General features: G+C 38.0%; 1 protein-coding gene and 1 pseudogene across 1 annotated transcript in view; both read left to right on the forward strand.

Moving 5' to 3' along the window:
• Positions 1-287: 287 nt before the first annotated feature.
• LOC132144855 (E3 ubiquitin-protein ligase RNF115-like) lies at positions 288-7,283 on the forward strand (annotated as a pseudogene).
• Positions 7,284-12,077: 4,794 nt separating this feature from the next.
• Positions 12,078-16,949, forward strand: part of ash1l (ash1 (absent, small, or homeotic)-like (Drosophila)) — a 34,325-nt gene continuing 29,453 nt past the window's right edge. Inside the window, exons 1-2 of the mRNA XM_059555935.1 lie at positions 12,078-12,209; positions 15,889-16,676. Coding sequence (XP_059411918.1) covers positions 16,101-16,676 — 576 coding nt within the window. The 5' untranslated portion in view covers positions 12,078-12,209; positions 15,889-16,100. The remainder of the gene's footprint in view (positions 12,210-15,888; positions 16,677-16,949) is intronic.

Here is a 16,949-nt window from a genome sequence, read left to right on the forward strand (position 1 = left end):
GAACAGGAAAGGGAACTCGGAAGACGAGAAGATGAAGGGGAAACTCGGATGACGAGAAAGCTGCATACACGAAGGGTAAGGACTCCATACAAACAACAGGGAAAGACAGGTATTTATAAGGAGGCTAATGACAATCAAGTGACTGCACCTGGTGCAATTAACAGTAGTGCAATTACTGTGAAGACAGGAGCAGACTAGAGGAATACTAGTGCCTACGGTGAAGAGCTTAAGGGGAAGTGAGCCCACTAGTGGACACCCAGGGAAACAGAGACTAGACAGCGTGACAATATGTTTGTCCAAGATGTAAATCTGGCTTCTTTGAAGAGGTGTCAGAGAACTCGAAGTAAGTTTTGCTTTTATGTCAGTAACTAATGATCAAGACCAAAAGGTTTTTTTATTACTGTAATTCCATACATCTCTGTTTACTCAACTTAGATAATATATATAGATGTTCGTCATTTACAATGAGTAAAACATGATTCATTAGTCTTCTTCACAGTCGAGATGGTACTGCTGCTGTAGGCACTGATGACATGGCTTCACAGTTCACAGAGGTATATTTTTTTTTTCCCATGACCTTCCCATAATTGATCATTTGATAATCATATTTATATCATTAACTAAATCCATTAAATCCATTTTTTTATGTTTATCTTATTATATAAGATGTTGCCTTGCCAAAGCAAAACAATTAATTCATAAAAAGTGGAAAATAAATAAATAAATAAATAATTCATTTAAATCTAATTCAAAACATTTATAAAAACTATAATATACTAAATACCTCTAATATTATCTGTTTTTTTTTTCTTTCTTTTTTTTTACTTTAAAATGTGTTATTTGTTATTACAATATGTGTAGAGTACTGTATATAAATGGAAAGGATTCCTTAAGTGGGGTCAGTCATGGTTTTGTTTCTCTATGAGCCTTTTGTCTTTTCCTTTTCCATTAGTTGTGGCAGCTGCTCTACATGGAACGTTCAGCACTCCTCTCTGACCCCTCTGTCACAGATGCGCTCCGCAGCCGCTCAGGGGTCGAGGCAGCAGTTGGTGGTCCTGCCCCTGGGACAGAGGGACCTGTAGCGTCCGTGGAGACATTGTCCGACTGTGCAGAGCCTATGCTCCTCCCTCAACAAAACAGCCAGCAGCGTAACTCTAGACAGGCTCAGGGTCAGGCTGTGGAGGGGTGTGTATGGCCCCTTGTTACAGCTGCTGTCTACTAAGAGTTCTGAAAGAAGGAATATCTGTATTTAACATTTAACATTCAGTTTCAACATGCAAATGATTTATTCATAAATATAAATGTTTTCTTCTATTGAGAGAACCTGTTGACAGTTTACAGTTGCAACACTCATAATCAGAGGTGGGTAGAGTACCCAAAAACTGTACTCAAGTAAAAGTAAAAGTACTTCTAGAAATATTTACTCAAGTAAAAGTAAAAGTACTAGTCTTGAATAGTTACTTGAGTAAGAGTAAAAGAGTATCGGATAAAAAATCTACTCAAGTAGTTAGTTACTAGTTACTTTGGGTCATATATACTGAGCCTATTTTTATTTAGATATATAGATAAAATGTATGTAATATATGTGTGTGTATAAATGTATATATTTCATCAGCCTTTACTTCAATTTATGTAATTTATTATAAAACCCTGTCTGTTTACTTAAGTAACAGATATAGGTGTCATGCCATAACATATTTTTAATACGACTGACTTTATATTAAATGTGAATTTAACGTTGAAAGTTAATGTGATATAAATATTGCTACTAATCTTTCATTGTTCAGAAAGAGAGCAAATAACATTTACATTATAAAAGATCATTTTCACTGACAGTCTAGATTTCAATCACTCTCAGAAACTCCCATTAAAATCACTGAAACTGTTAACACTGTGAAATCAATATCTTATTTACAGATTCGTACACACATCTGCACTTTGTTGTTTCTGACGAGAGAATTAGCCAGAAAGAGGTATTCAGTCAGTGAGCGAGTGAAGGAAGCACCGGCATTTTAGCGATGACGCCTCTGATTGGCCAATGCTTTAATAAGCTCAAAAGAATCATGTGCGATTGGTTATAATGCGCAGCGCTGTAAAAACACATCTATCTTTGGCTCAGCGCCAGCAAGCAATCACAGAACTGAATTTAGCAGCTGATAATATGACTCGCTGAACGTTCTTACGCCGGTGTGATTGTATTAAAATTAATAGAATCTTAATCGTCAATTTTTTGTCTTTTGGAAGCTGCATTCAACTTGACTCCCCTCTGTTATAAGCCACACGTACAACAAACTAATGTCACAGTGGTATCGTGTACTGTAATCGAATGTAGCCCAAGTTATTACCTGTTAAACAGTAGACAGCACACGCGGTGTTCATCTAATAAGGATCTCCATCGCTAGCAAATAATAGCCTTTGCAGATTTGCTTTCAATTCAGTGCAGTTCCAGCCACGTTTTCAGCGCTCTTTCTGTTCTTAAACGTTACAACTCTGAGTGAACTGCTTCAGACACTCAGCGCGCGCGGCAGGGAACTGAACGACTCATTCAAACTGATTCATGAACCAATTCACTCGTTTGCCGATTGGTTTGATCAAGCCTTTGAACAGAATTGACTCAAAAGAATGAATCATTCGCGAATGGGCATCGTTCATTGCCCAGAGAAAAGTAGACGGCGCGTTTGGAATAAACTGAAGCATTTATAACATTTATTGCATTAAGATAAAGTAACGAGAGGAGCGTCGCCCACAGTAACGAAGTAAAAGTACAGATTTTCTCCCAAAAATTTACTCAAGTAAGAGTATAAAGTACCCATCTTTAAATATACTCCGAAAAGTATTAGTTACCCCAAAGAATTACTCAAGTAAATGTAACGAAGTAAATGTAACTCGTTACTACCCACCTCTGCTCATAATATATTTAGTGTATCCAGGGGTTTTTTTTGTATTGGGATTTTACTTGACTAATTTGAATTATTTTTAATTATAATACAATTTAGAAAAGTATCTTGTTATACAAACAACAACAATAATAATAAAAATAATCAGTCTTGACTATTTTAAGCACCCTGCAAATATGATGAGAAAGGAGACCTAAATATTCCTCAAAATGTTTTAATTGTATTAGCCAGGCAATCCCTAGTAATGTATCTGGTCCAAAAACTAATCATATTTTACACAATTCATATTAAGCAGCAAAAGTGTTTTTGAAATTGATTCTGTGACACACTGAAGATGATATTGTTACGTCCATAGGGACATAAGTTATTCTGTCATATGATTTAATTAACAATTGTGTTTACTCTGTGTGTGTGTGTGTGGTAGACTGATCTTGTCTCTTTTTACTCCTCCTGCTCTCTCTGCTTGGCAGGCTAATGAGTGTCACCTGATTCCTGTTTTGAGCTCGTTAGCTGGAGTATAAAGGAACCGGCAGAGCTGCAGCCCAGAGAGAGAGGCTGAGGTGTTCCATCCTTGCAACTGCCATCTTCCAGTCCCAGCGTTGCAGTTTAAGCTCTGGTTTAAACTCTTGTCTCTGTGTTTGTTGATTGCTTCACCTATAGATTTGACTTGAAGTTATTGAGATCTATCTCTGTGTTTGTTGATTGCTTCACCTATAGTGTTAGCTTGAAGTTATTGAGATCTATCTCCGTGTTTGTTGATTGCTTCACCTATAGTGTTAATGTGAAGTTATTTGGAGTAGCAGAGTGTTTCAGTTTTATTTTATTTCTTTTTGTAACTGTTTAAGTGGATGTGGAATATCTTTTTTTCTTGTAGGGAGGTGGATGTCATTTATTTTAGAAATTACCCTTTTTTTCTCCTGTGTTTAAGTTAGAGAGGAAGTCAGGGAAGCATCTCTGTAATTTATTTTTATTTTCTTTTGATAGGTAAGTTACTTCATAAAAACTTAGCCAGAGGAATATTTTTTTTTTTTTGTTTGTTGTTTTGACCTTTCCCCTCCTGAAGCCTTAAGTATTTTTTTTTTTCATATTCTGTTTAATAAATACCTCTGTTTGTTTGCTCAAACTGGTGTTACTGAGCTTTCTTGTGTATCAGCCCTGGGACTTGGAGACGGCAGTTCTCTCAGTCTCTCCCCACCGTTTATTTGTTACACCCCTTTCACCCCTAGATCTTTTTTTTTTTTAAAAAGGGGCACGTAACAATATATACTATATATAAAAATAGAAAAGTTATTTTATTTTTGATCAAATGAATGAACCCTTAAAATACATTTTCAAAAATCTTACCCACCCAAAACTTTTGAATGATATATTTAAAATAATAATAAAATATTATATGTGTGTATATATATGTATATAACACACAGATTTTTTCCTGAAAGGAAAATCTGATTGATAAAATGATTCACAATTTTAATCATCATTCAATCATTATCTGTCATTATTGCTTTTAAATTTGTGCAGATAGATGCTCATGTCTCTGAATCTTTCTTTTGTAGAATGTATTCCTTTCTTTTTTATTATTATTAATGCAACAGTGCTGTCTTTGTTTCTTTAATGAAGGATTGTCCAGCAGTTCCTGGCTGGTCTGTTTTCCAATTCTGACAGTGCAGGTTCTCAAACCTCCTCATGGTATGTTTTGTTGTTTACTGTCATACTTTTAGGTACAATATGTTCCTGAAATATTATTCCTTTTAAACAATCAATCAAACAAACACATTTTGGATTTGGCTGGGCTTAAACAATATTCATATCAACCCATCACTTCAATGTGCCCTTTTGTCCTACAAACACATTCATTTGCATATGTCAAGACGATGCCTACAAATCCATCCAATGATTTATCAGTAACCTGTTCCTCGGGTCTAGCACGCTGCATTCGAACCCTGGAGATTATGCTTGGGGACAAGGAGGTTTAGATGTGGTCATCACACAGGTGAGTCACACTGACATCAGTGACAATCTGCTGATATGACTCATGTCCTAAACCTTTTTGGTCTTCACAGTATTTTGCCTGTTCGCTCTTGAATCTGTCCCCAAACTCATAATAGAACTTTATTGCTAAAATGAAAGAAGCATTAGAAATACCATCCTTATCAACCACTGCAGATTTTTTTCTTTCTCTTCCAGTTGCTTGGTCAGTCTGAAAATACTGGCCCCCTCCTGCTGAGAAGGAGATGATCTCATCTCTCCCCACGGTTAGCATCTCTTCAGAACAGGCTGGTAAATTCCCATAATCCTCTGAGTCACCATGCACACTTAATTTTAAGTGCTATAAAAGCAAAACACGGCTGTTCACATATTTCTGGTCACCTCCAGGAAGCATTTGTCTTGCTTTCCTGGCAGACTATTGTATTAAGTATGGAGAGGGTGAGCTGGAAAGTGTTAAAACATGATGAATATGTACAATTCTGACAGCAGTGCATTGTGTAGAAGCCATATTTATATCAAATGTTTCCAGAGACTCACATTTTTCCCCTCATTTTATTTATTGCTGAGCTACAAATCGTTTGTTGATTCAGTTGCAAAAAAATGTTTTCACCCAAAAATAAAAATTCTATCATTTACTCAACCTCATGTTGTTCCAAACCTGTATGACTTTATTTGTTCTGTGGAACATAAATGAAGATATTCTAAAGATAACCAAGCGGTTTCAGTTCCCATTGACTTCTATTATATGTAATTACAATAGAACTCAATGGGAGCCGAAACCAACATTCTTTAAAGTATCTTCTTTTTGTGTTCAGCAGAATGAAGAAAGCTATACAAGTTGCAACAACATTAGATTAAGTAAATGATGACAGAATTTTGATATTAGGGTGGTCTGTCCCTTTAAGAAATGTGTAACTGAATGAACAAACTGATTTATAGCTCATCACTCAGTAATACAAGGGGAAAATATGAGTCTACGGTAATATTTTATATAGATAAGGCATATACACAATTTTTGGGTGGTCTAAACCTTTAATTTTCAAGGCTGTTTCACGGTACAAGCAGCACTTGACAATTGCTCTCTCAGTTTTTCTTGTGCACAATGCACATTTTTTTCTACATCTCTCTCTCACAGCGTGCCGGCTGGAATGCCCTGTGTGCAGAGAGGAGTACTCTGAAGGGGAATCTGTCTGACAGCTGCCCTGTCTGCACTACTTTTTCACAGCAACTGTATTGCACCCTGTTTACAACTGGTATGAGTCTCATAAAATGACCTTAGTGCTGGATGTTTTTAACAGAATAAGGCTTAATTTAGTGCTGCCTGTTGTAAATAGTGGTAGCCTGGCCATTTATAATCGTTCGTTATACTGTATTTAACTCATAAGCAAAATGTTTGGAAGGACCTCTAGTGGACAGAGGACAAACAGCCTTACTCTAATGGACTAATTAAAGCACAGAGCTGGTCAGTTGTGACGTCAATTTGAAGACCAACCCAAAGACCAATTCACCCTCGGGAATTTCCAGTGGGTTTTTAAAATGTCAGGTTTCGATTTATGAGCGCAATAAACTTTGTGGTCAACGTTACTTGAACAGACTTTACCGTCTTCTCTCTAAAACATTTTTACAGAGTCATACTCAAACATGAATTTGAGGTGGCAGGTCTGAAACGTGTTTAGATGTTAATGATATTTGAAAACCATATCTCATGTAATTCAAAAATTTGGGGTCGGTAAGATTTTATAATGCTTTTGGAAAATAAAAATGTCAGTTGATCACCAAGGCTGCACTTTTTGATAAAAAAAAACAAACAAAACAGGAATATTGTGAAATATTATTACAATCTAAAATAACTGTTTTCTATTTAAATGTATTTTAAAATGTAATTTATTTCTGTGATGGCAAAGCTGAATTTTCACCACCATCACTCCAGGCTTCAGTGTCACATGATCCTTCTGATTTGGTGCTCAAGAAACATTTATTATTATTATCAATGTTGAAAACAGTTGTGCTGCTTAAGATTTTAGTCTTTTCATGATTCTTCGATGAACAGAAAATTAAAGAGAACATTTATCCGGAATGAAATTTGTTTGGTAAAATTATAAATATCTTTACAGTCATTTTTGATAATTTTAATATGTTTTAGGCCGAATAAAAGTATTAATTTCTTTAAAAAAAAAAATAGATACCCCAAATTTTTGAATAGCAGTGTACATGAAGAAATAAGACAATTACTCTTCTGTCCTCATTTGTACTGTTTTATGTTAATAGCATGGCAACTTCCCTGTCTGCCGGAAAAGTCTGGATGGTGAAGTCCGAGGTTTCCAGCCACAGACAGGACCTCCAGGGGCAAATCCCTCAGCGCCGAATGTAGAGGAACATAACACACTTGAGACTTGAAAAGTCTCCTTTTATATATATATATTTTATGTATATGTGTGTGTGTGTGTTCTGATCAATCCAGGACAGAGAGAAGCACCACAGCCCTGTGCATCAGTGCTTCACAGAGCCCCTAAAAAGAGTGCCTTCTATTTCAAAAGACATTTTAATTGAGGCTCTTTCAGTCAGTATCGGTCTGATTAGCATTTAAATCTGTTAATTGTGTTTTTGCAAAGTACAGTTGTGCCCAAAATCCTACCAGTGATGTTTACAGTCCAACCTGAACTTACATGTTTCAACTAAAATTCCTGTTTGGAACAAACACCGTCTCTCAGGTGGGCCGCAGGACTGGAGCTCACGAGTACTGAGATAGATGATACAGATGTCTCAGGGGATGCAGTTCAAGTTGCATATGCATATTTAATGGCATGGCACACGTTTACCCTATAGTTTCTTCAGAGCTCTTGTTTCAATACCTCACAATGAAGTAAGTGCACAGTTCACTTTCCCTTACCTGTCAATGGATGACATCTGCTCCGTTTCTGTTTGTCATTGCTCTTGTATGTGTTGCTTTTTTGTGTTTTCTTGTGCAAAGATAGAAAAATAATCATGTTTATTGTATTCACAGGTTAAGAGGTTTTTTGGTGCTAATCCTCAGGGTTCCTTGACTATATATTTTAATATTGAGACAGTACCACTCATAATTTCACTTTACAATATGGCCATTTAGAGTGTCATTTGGAATTTTATACCACACTTATCACACAGATAAAGGTCAAATGTTTACAAGAAAAAAAAACTGAATTTAACCCATAGGCCAAGCTGTTACAAATTGCACTCTCAAACAATACATATTTTTAGTTTTTATTAAGACTTATTATTAATCTGAGTTTTAGGCATCAGAGAGTGTGAACTATATGGGGGTTTAAAAAAAAAAAAAAAAGAGACAAAACTGTGTAATTTAGATAAACACATTTATTTTACATAATATTTAATTTCAAAATTACAAATACTTTTTTAAGCCTTGTGTGGGATTAAATAAGTTGTGATTAATTACTTTTTATTCATCAAGGGTTTATTCAACTGATCAAAAGTGACAGTAAAGAAATGTATAGCGTTACAAAAGATTTCTTGCTGTTAAGTGTTGTTACGTCTTGTATTAATTTTTCTGAAAAATCCTGTCATACATACACAAACTGACAGTCACCACTTATAAGCTACTACTAAATATTGTAGAAACGTAATTTTCTGTAAAGTTGCTTTGTAACGATTTGTATTGTAAAAAGCGCTACACAAATAAACTTGAATTGAATTTCTATTTCAAATAAATTATGTTCTTTTGAACTTTCTATTCTTCGAAGAATTCTAGAAAAATTTATCTCAGTTTCCACAAAATGATAACCCCCACAACTGTTTTCAAGATTGCAGAAATGTCCTTTATAATTGTGGTATGGGCTTCCATCTTCACACAGAACGGTTATTAAAATGATACAGTTATATATCGCCATGAATGTGAACAGGCCCTAAAGTGAACGAAAAGGATTCGTTACTGCTCTGATAATGAATGGATTCTGCTGAGTGCTCACTCGTACAGTTACACAAGCCGCCTCAAGGCTCCGGTTCCCACGGGAGTCTCGATATTTCACTGTGGGTAAACACTGCCGCGAGCGCACGACAACACGACCCCCTTTCAGGTTTGGGAATGAACGTTCTTTAGCAATTAAATATCAAACGTCTTATTGCTCTACATTTTCATCTGAGGAAAGCAAATAAATACTGCATTTTGTTTAAAAGTGTTTAGCTTAATTTGTATCCGCCCCACAAGTATGTTTTCATCCAAAGTTACAAAATAAATCAAATATTTTACAAATGACAAAACTAGCATTTCAGATGTTGTGCAATGAGATCGTTCTTCTTTTGGAGTTCTATGGCGGTTGGCAAACAAACGATAGGTGCATTCCCGCCACCTACTGGACTGGAGTGTGGACCATTGATGCAATAGTAATAAAATAATAATAAAAAAAGAATATTTTTAATTAAAAAAAACTTCTAAATCCCGTTAAACCGATGTACTTTTTTTAAGTATGAAATTAAAGCATTATATATTTTATAATGATTCAAGCTATTATTCAACAGAGTTTTAAGTGTAATATTTTCAATCCCTATATTCTTTTAATTCTTCCAACAGAGATCCTCTTTCAATATCATAAGCAGAACAATCTAATAGTGTATGCTCTACTGTTTCTGGTAATTCTACAGTTCCCAGGATCATGCTTATTCATTTTATATAGTGAAAAATGTAACGCAGTATGACCAATGCAAATTCTTGTCATAATTGTATCTTCTCTTCTCTTCTACTACCAAAATGAATTCTTTCAACCCCAACTTGATTTTGAATATGAAAAAAAGTCTTCCTCTCTCCTCCTCTTTTCCAAACTTCTTGCCATCTCATTTCTATTTCCGTTCTAACTTTAGCCTGAAATTCTTCTTTGCTTAGTGGAATAATAATTTCTTTATGTCATAATTTCAGCGCCTGTTTTGCACTCGCACGTTTGCTGGAGCCCACAGGAAACAGATCTTAATAATACATAAATAAAATAATCTCATACAAAATGTCTTGTCTTGAAGATCTTCCACTGATAAGACTAGATAAGAGAATGAATCTGACACATCAGCGCATTCACTGGCCGAGTGTCCTCCATCCACCTGATAACTCTCTGTAGTGTAAACTCCTAATTGATCGGAAACTCTTTTATAACCAATTTTGATTTGATAAGTTGGGACATATACAGCTGCTGATGCTCGTCCCGTCTGGTGAACTTTGGAACCATCAGAAAATTTGAATTGCAGAGTTGTATTTTTGTTCTAGATAGAGTTTAACCATGACATATTGCACAATCTGACTTTGCTGCAGCCTGGAATTGAACTACTGGTTTCGTCTGGTCAGAGGAGAACTGGCCCCCCAACTGAGCCTGGTTTCTCCCAAGGTTTTTTTCTCCATTCTGTCACCGATGGAGTTTCGGTTCCTTGCCGCTGTCGCCTCTGGCTTGCTTAGTTGGGGACACTTCATCTACAGCGATATCGTTGACTTGATTGCAAATAAATGCACAGACACTATTTAACTGAACAGAGATGACATAACTGAATCCAATGATGAACTGCCTTTAACTCTCATTTTTGCATTATTGACACTGTTTTCCTAATGAATGTTGTTCAGTTGCTTTGACGCAATGTATTTTGTTTAAAGCGCTATATAAATAAAGGTGACATTGACATTGACATTGACATATTCACTATTACTCTATTTTTGTCATTTAAGGCCTACTAATGGTAAAGGGAGTAAGCCAGGTGAAATGGGTTGACTACTACAGCAGGGCTCATTTCTACATGCATTCTTCCACACGACTGGGCTTCTTCTTCTGCTATCCTTCCAAAACTTCTAAACTTGTCTGACTCATGTTCCTAACATTTCCCCAATACTTTTTAATTGGATGAGTTTCATCATGTCCCTTTACAGGAATCCAGTTAAGTCAACATCAACTTCAATCTTCAAATATCAAGCGGCAGGTCTAAATGAGATCGTCCAGTTTTATGCTGCCCCGTTGCAAAGTCACATTACTTTTTTTTTTTTAGTAGCCTAGTTCAAGTAACTTTTCCCACTTAGTTGAGTGCGTAAGTTTTTAATGCGCGTTTGTAGAATTTATGCGTATCTTGGCGTTTGCATACAGCGTTTTTTTAATGTGATATCCTAAATTGCGTATAAAAATAGGTGGAAGGAAACATAGCAAACTGCCTTTAGACAGCTCTCCTCGACACCCCTCCCTCCTCTCCTCCTCTCCTCCTCCTCCCGCTCTGACTGTGAGAATGCCCTGACAGAAACAGAAACGATACGGGCTTAGCAGACATGGACGAGGCCCGATTAACGAGCGAGGCCCATTCCGACGCGTCTAACCTCGACTAACGCGGACCCGGAGAGGGATTCGGGCGACACATCGGATTATCACGGGTAACGAGCACCGTGCAGAAGACGAGGGAGAGGGCGAAGAATTTGAGGGAGAGATCCATTTCGGGTGCTCTGTTGATTCAACGCAGCAGCCGCCATTTTGTTGACAGTTCGTGTTTTTAATAACCCGTGCAGGGCTCATCCCGAAGAGCGTTAGATTTCCGAGTCCCGCTTCTTTTGGCCCATCCGAGGATGTTTTTATACTATTGTTGGATTTTTACTGACGGTCTTCGCGAGAAGGGAACACTTAACTAATGTGATCTCCTCCAACAGCTTCGTTACATTACTACATTAGTCGAGTGGACGAATCGCGGGGTTAAAGCCAGTCATCCCAGCAAATGTGCCTGACAGGACAGATCTGTAGAGTGTGTGTTTAATGGTACGATCTACCCGCTGTGATTTCACTCGTTTGTGGGGTAACGTTAGTAAACAACACGGAGACGTGAATCGAGTGACCGTTGACGTTGTATACGTGAGGTTATAGCCGCGATGTTGGGAAAAGCCAACTTACCTTGTCTTTCAAAATTTCAATGGCAGCAAGGTATTTTGACATCTCTTTGTAGTAATAGTCTTAGTCTAATAATGTGCTATTATTGTCTAATTTTTGACACACCGTTCTAATTTAAGATATGCTCTTTGCTAACGAGCAATGCTAGCTATATTAGGATCATAAACCGTGACCAATGCGCCTCACGTAACGTTAGATAAATATCGTTACAGCTCGTTTTTTTGTTGGATGAGTGGATATACACACTAGACGAATATTTTGTTATACCTTGCATTGGCTGGAATGTTCTTTCTAGAGATGTGACCGTGTTTTCTTTTGCTTTATTTTAGGGGACCTCAGCGATTTCGAGATAAATATCCGAGCGAGCATGCTGTTGCGTACGAAGGGAGGATTTTGATCGCAAACTATGTGAACGCAGCTCTGGAACGCTGTTAAGGTGAGCAACTTGTTAATTACATCTGCATTTAGACTGAAAACGTGCTTTAAACGAAGTGCTTGGTTTACTAAGACATATGTCAAAACAAGTGAGGAAAATGCAGTGTTTTGATGCATGTAATGTAGCGCAAGAGCTTTGTTTGTTGTCAGTAGTACAGATTGCTGTTTAGGAAATGTTGCGGTATTCATTATCAAGGCGTTTTGGCCACTGAGGTTTACGTGGTCATTTGATAGAAACTAACCTTTAGTAGATCGTCATCACTTAACCTCGCCTACAATAGGGTTCGTTGCACGTGCAAATTGCGCGCGCCTTTGCTTGGTTATATTTTTCCTAATGGAGCAGAGGTCTTGGGAAGCGTAGAAAGTGGTGTCTGGAGCCTTTGAGCCACCTTTGACCTCTGACACCGCTGTCAAGGAAACCAGATCTAAACTTCCCGCTGTACGAGCGCTGTTTGAGTGGATAGGCGTGATTTGAGGCATTAAGTTTGTGGTCGGAAAGGATCCAGCCAAGACTCGTGTTTGAAATGTGAGTGCAGATTAATAGCAGATCCCAATGCTTCTAATCTTGTGTTAGACCGTTTAGTTTCGTTTTGTGGTCCTTTCTGATGCGAAGTTGCGAGCTGGATGTTGTAGTAGATGAATGAATGAATCGTTGAGAGATGTGTACACTCGTTGCCTGGCTTACAGTGGGACACTTAAAATATATGAAATGTCATTTTTAGTTGAGAAAATACATTGCAAATAAGTTGCATTTATTTTTTGTGACCAAGAGAACATTCACAATATTAACGATACCATTCAAAATAAAGACTAAAATGATGTAGACACTACAACATGTTCATGGTTGATGTAACGAATTGCACTAAAAATCACTTTGAGACTAGCCGGTTAAAAGTAATCCCAAAAGTGTCTAAAAAAAAAAATAGAAGTTAATTTACAAAACAAAAAAAAAGACATCTAGACATTATTTTGACAACTGATGGATAGAACTTAGATGGACCATTGATGGAGCCATGAACTATTTTGTTCCTTTTTTTCAATCATCAGTCAGTGTCCATCACAATATGGAAGAAAAGAATAGCTACTTGTGTTTCATTGCAACTTTAATATGATGTGATCTTGTAGCTTAAATGCTGGTTTTGAAGCAGCATAGACAACCTATAACTACATCCAAAAGGAAGAAGGAAAAAAAGAGGAGATGGTGTTTGTCTGCTGTAAGGCCTCTACACCATATTTTTAATAGTTTTTAGATGTAGTTTGCCAATGCTTTTTCTCCTTTACCCTCAGGCTCACTAAATCTAAACTATAACTCAACTCTCACTGCCTCCCAATTTGTCCTGCAGTATGTTTTGGCTGGCTGGACGTTGTGGCTTTCAGTGCTCATAGAAGAAACGCGGGCACGTAATTTCATAGCAGAAGAAAGACTGTCTAAATACACAGAGTTGGTATATTATGTATCTGTCTTGCCAAAACAAGCATAGATTAAAGAGTCGTGAATGACAGGTGCTGAAGGAGCGTGGATGGAGGAGGAAGCAGAAGAATCACTGACTCGAGTGTTTCTCCTTTTTGTTTGTTTATAAATTTACTTTGATGTTACACTAAGAAAATTAGCTATATCTGGTCACACGTGTATAGTGTTCGTGTTTACATATGCATAATGTATTTAAAGGAATGAAAAGTAATAGTTTTCATCGTAGTAAGAAGCATGTTATATTTGTAACGTGACCATTTTTAGTTGGTTACCTTTTTATTTTTGTTCCTGTAACTCAACTGGTAGAGTATGATGATTGCAACGCCAAGAGCATGGGTTCGATTCCCATCGCTTCAGATGCATAAATGTAAACTTAAAGTGTTGGATTGTTGCAAACGACAGCATGCTGCAATTCTCCATCCAGCTTTCGCTCAAGGCTTTTCTCTGAGCCATTTTACAATGCAAGGTAGCATTTATTTTTGGAATCTTCTCCGCAAAGAGAGGAGGGAAGAGAGAGCGGATAACACAGAAATGAGAAGCGGAGTACAACCCAGAGCGCTGAGGAAATAGGGGAATGATTGTCACTAAGGGAGGGACGGACCAAGGAAAAAAGACATAGGGAGGGTGCGCTGGGGTAATGTGTTTTCGATTAGCAGGAGCACAACGACTCTAGTTTGACCGCTGTACTGTTAGATTTCCAAGTGAGTGTTAGAGGGAGACTGAATGAGTGAGAGGACGAAGAGAGTGACCGAACGGGGTGAAAGGGTAGGTCGGGCAGAGAACAAGAGAGGTGTGATTTTTCTTTTTTTTTTGGATGGCAGTGTGTGAAACGGGAAAGGGCGAATGGCAGAGAAAGGGCGTGTTTAAGTGAAATGGGGTGAGTAATTATAGTAAACCGTGAGAAGTGGGAGTAGAGAGAAGGAAGGCAGGACTCCAAGTTCTGGAGCGCGGTTTATAGTTGTGGTGATTACACAGAAAACGACTTTTTCAATATAAAAGACTAACACTAATGAAACAACACTACGTAAAATGGCTCTTGGAGCTTTTTCTCGTGCCGAGCACTAAACAGCCGTGACCGTTCGTGTAGCATTCCAATGACCTAGGCGTTCTTAATAGACTTGTGTAATCTTTAAACCTTGGCTCTCAGCAGGAAATAAAGAAACTGTCCGCTTCTGTTGCTCTACACTCTGTTTTTCCTTTTCTTTCCTGGTCTTTCATTCACTCTGCGCTTCTCTGATTGGCAGTCGTAAAAGGGCTCAGTAAGGTGACTGGATCCTCTGTCTCCCAGAGGGCTCTTTATGCTGAGGTCACTGCTTGGACTCGCCTCTCAATGACTTGACCCTCAGAAAGCACCTGTGGTCGGTGCAGTACTAAATTACTCAGTGGCCTTTTGTTTTGGAGGAGTGTAAGGGGCATAAGGTTACTTTTGTCAAGCCCCCAGTACTTTTTTTGTGCATTCCAAAAATGTTTTTGTTATCTGTCTTTTATAAACCAGGTCAATTTATAAGAAAGGTGATTGTAAAAAAAAAACAAATGGTACTGGGTCTGGACTCCAAAAAAGTAGTGTAAAAGTGGTTGATACGGCACCTTGAAATGAAACATTGAGTGTTGACATGTACAACAAAATGCTGATAACTATCCAAAATCTGTGTTATCATACATAGCTACCACAAGAAAACCTTATCTCCAGTTTTGATGAAAAGGTAAACCGATACATTGGCACGTTAAATTAGTCTACTGGTTAAAGTGCCGAGCCCAATAGAACAGCCGGGCAAAAATCAAAAGTTTGCTTTTTGTCAAATTGTTTGATTTTTATCCGGTTAAATGTGTTTAGATGATATGTTTTTGTTGTTGTTTTTTAAAGCATTAATCTTGTAAAATTGTGCACGTGATCATATTTGTTTATCAGAACACAATGTTTATCAGTGTAGTTGTAAAAAAAAAAAATTTAATTAATTGCCGCAAAACCATAATTCTTAGTGTATATTTCGGAACAATCCATAATCTAAAGTCTCTGTATAGTTTGGATATTAGTGACTAGCCTTTCTGTGTCCTTAGTTAGATCATTCAAAGTCGTATCTGTGGTGGTGATCCATGTTTGCAAAGCCATTCTGTGTTAATAATTAAATTAAAGGTTAAGGCTGTCTCAGAAGTGTGGCTTATTTGTCTCTTGGTCGTAACACCCCCTCTCTTGTTTTTATCTCCTCAGTTTGAAGGTGAGAGGGCTGGGCACTTGGGAAGGGACGACATTGCTTCAACCCAACAAGGATTTTTTCCAACCTCTGCTTTCCCCCTTCCCCTTTCCCTCATTTCCACTTCCTTCTTCCTACCTGACATCTGCACAGTTCTCCAGTACCTGCTTAAACCTGTGAGTGAGAACATACTGTCCCACTCAAGCCCCCCTTGTTCCCCAAATCACCAATGGATCAGAGGACACAGGGGGGGCCCTCTACGCCGGCCCCGCTCCCTGCCAACGCCCCTCCAGCAGAACGTGAGAAAGAGGGAGTAGGAGGAAAGAAGGATGATGAAGAGGAAAAAAAAAAGCGAGAGAAACCAAGAGATGGGTCACAAAGTGAAACTTGTGGTGCTGAAAGTGGGACTAGTGACCAGCAGCAGCAACCCACACAGTTCTCGGTCAAAGAAACCAGTTACTCTGAGGGCAATGTCAAGCTCAAGATAGGCCTACAGGCCAAGCGCATGAAGAAGCCTCCCAAGATACTGGAGAACTATGTGTGTCGTCCAGCCTTCCGAGCAACTGTAAGGCATAGTGGAGGACGAGGCGGAGCGCGTGTTAATCGTGGGGCTGGAGCCAATGATGGGAACAGCCACACTTCTAGCCCAAGTCGTGGAAAAGAAGGAGAGAAAAGCCCCTCTGTCAGCCGAGGAGCAACTCTATCGTCTAGTGCTCCAGCTGCTGCATCTCCCTCACCTTCTCTTCCTCCTCCTGTTTCCACCAGCCCAGTCACTCCTGTGAAAGGAAGTGCTCCAGCAAAAAGGGTAAGGTTGTTTAACTTCTAACACGGCATTTCAGATGTCTAAGACATTGTAAATAAAGAAAGAGACTAGCTGAAGTTACACAACATGCAACCCAATAGTGACATAATTGAAGCTCTAGACAAACTCAAACGACCCTCTTATTCCACTTTCCTTTCACTAAGCTAATGTGGTTTCATCAAATAAACAAGCTTTGCAAATCTTGCCATATTTTCTTTCTCACTCTCCTCTCTTTAGGTCACGTAAACACTCATTTTCTTCATTTTTTGTTCATTC

The sequence above is a fragment of the Carassius carassius genome, chromosome 8, assembly GCF_963082965.1.
Source record: "Carassius carassius chromosome 8, fCarCar2.1, whole genome shotgun sequence".
Taxonomy (NCBI): domain Eukaryota; kingdom Metazoa; phylum Chordata; class Actinopteri; order Cypriniformes; family Cyprinidae; genus Carassius; species Carassius carassius.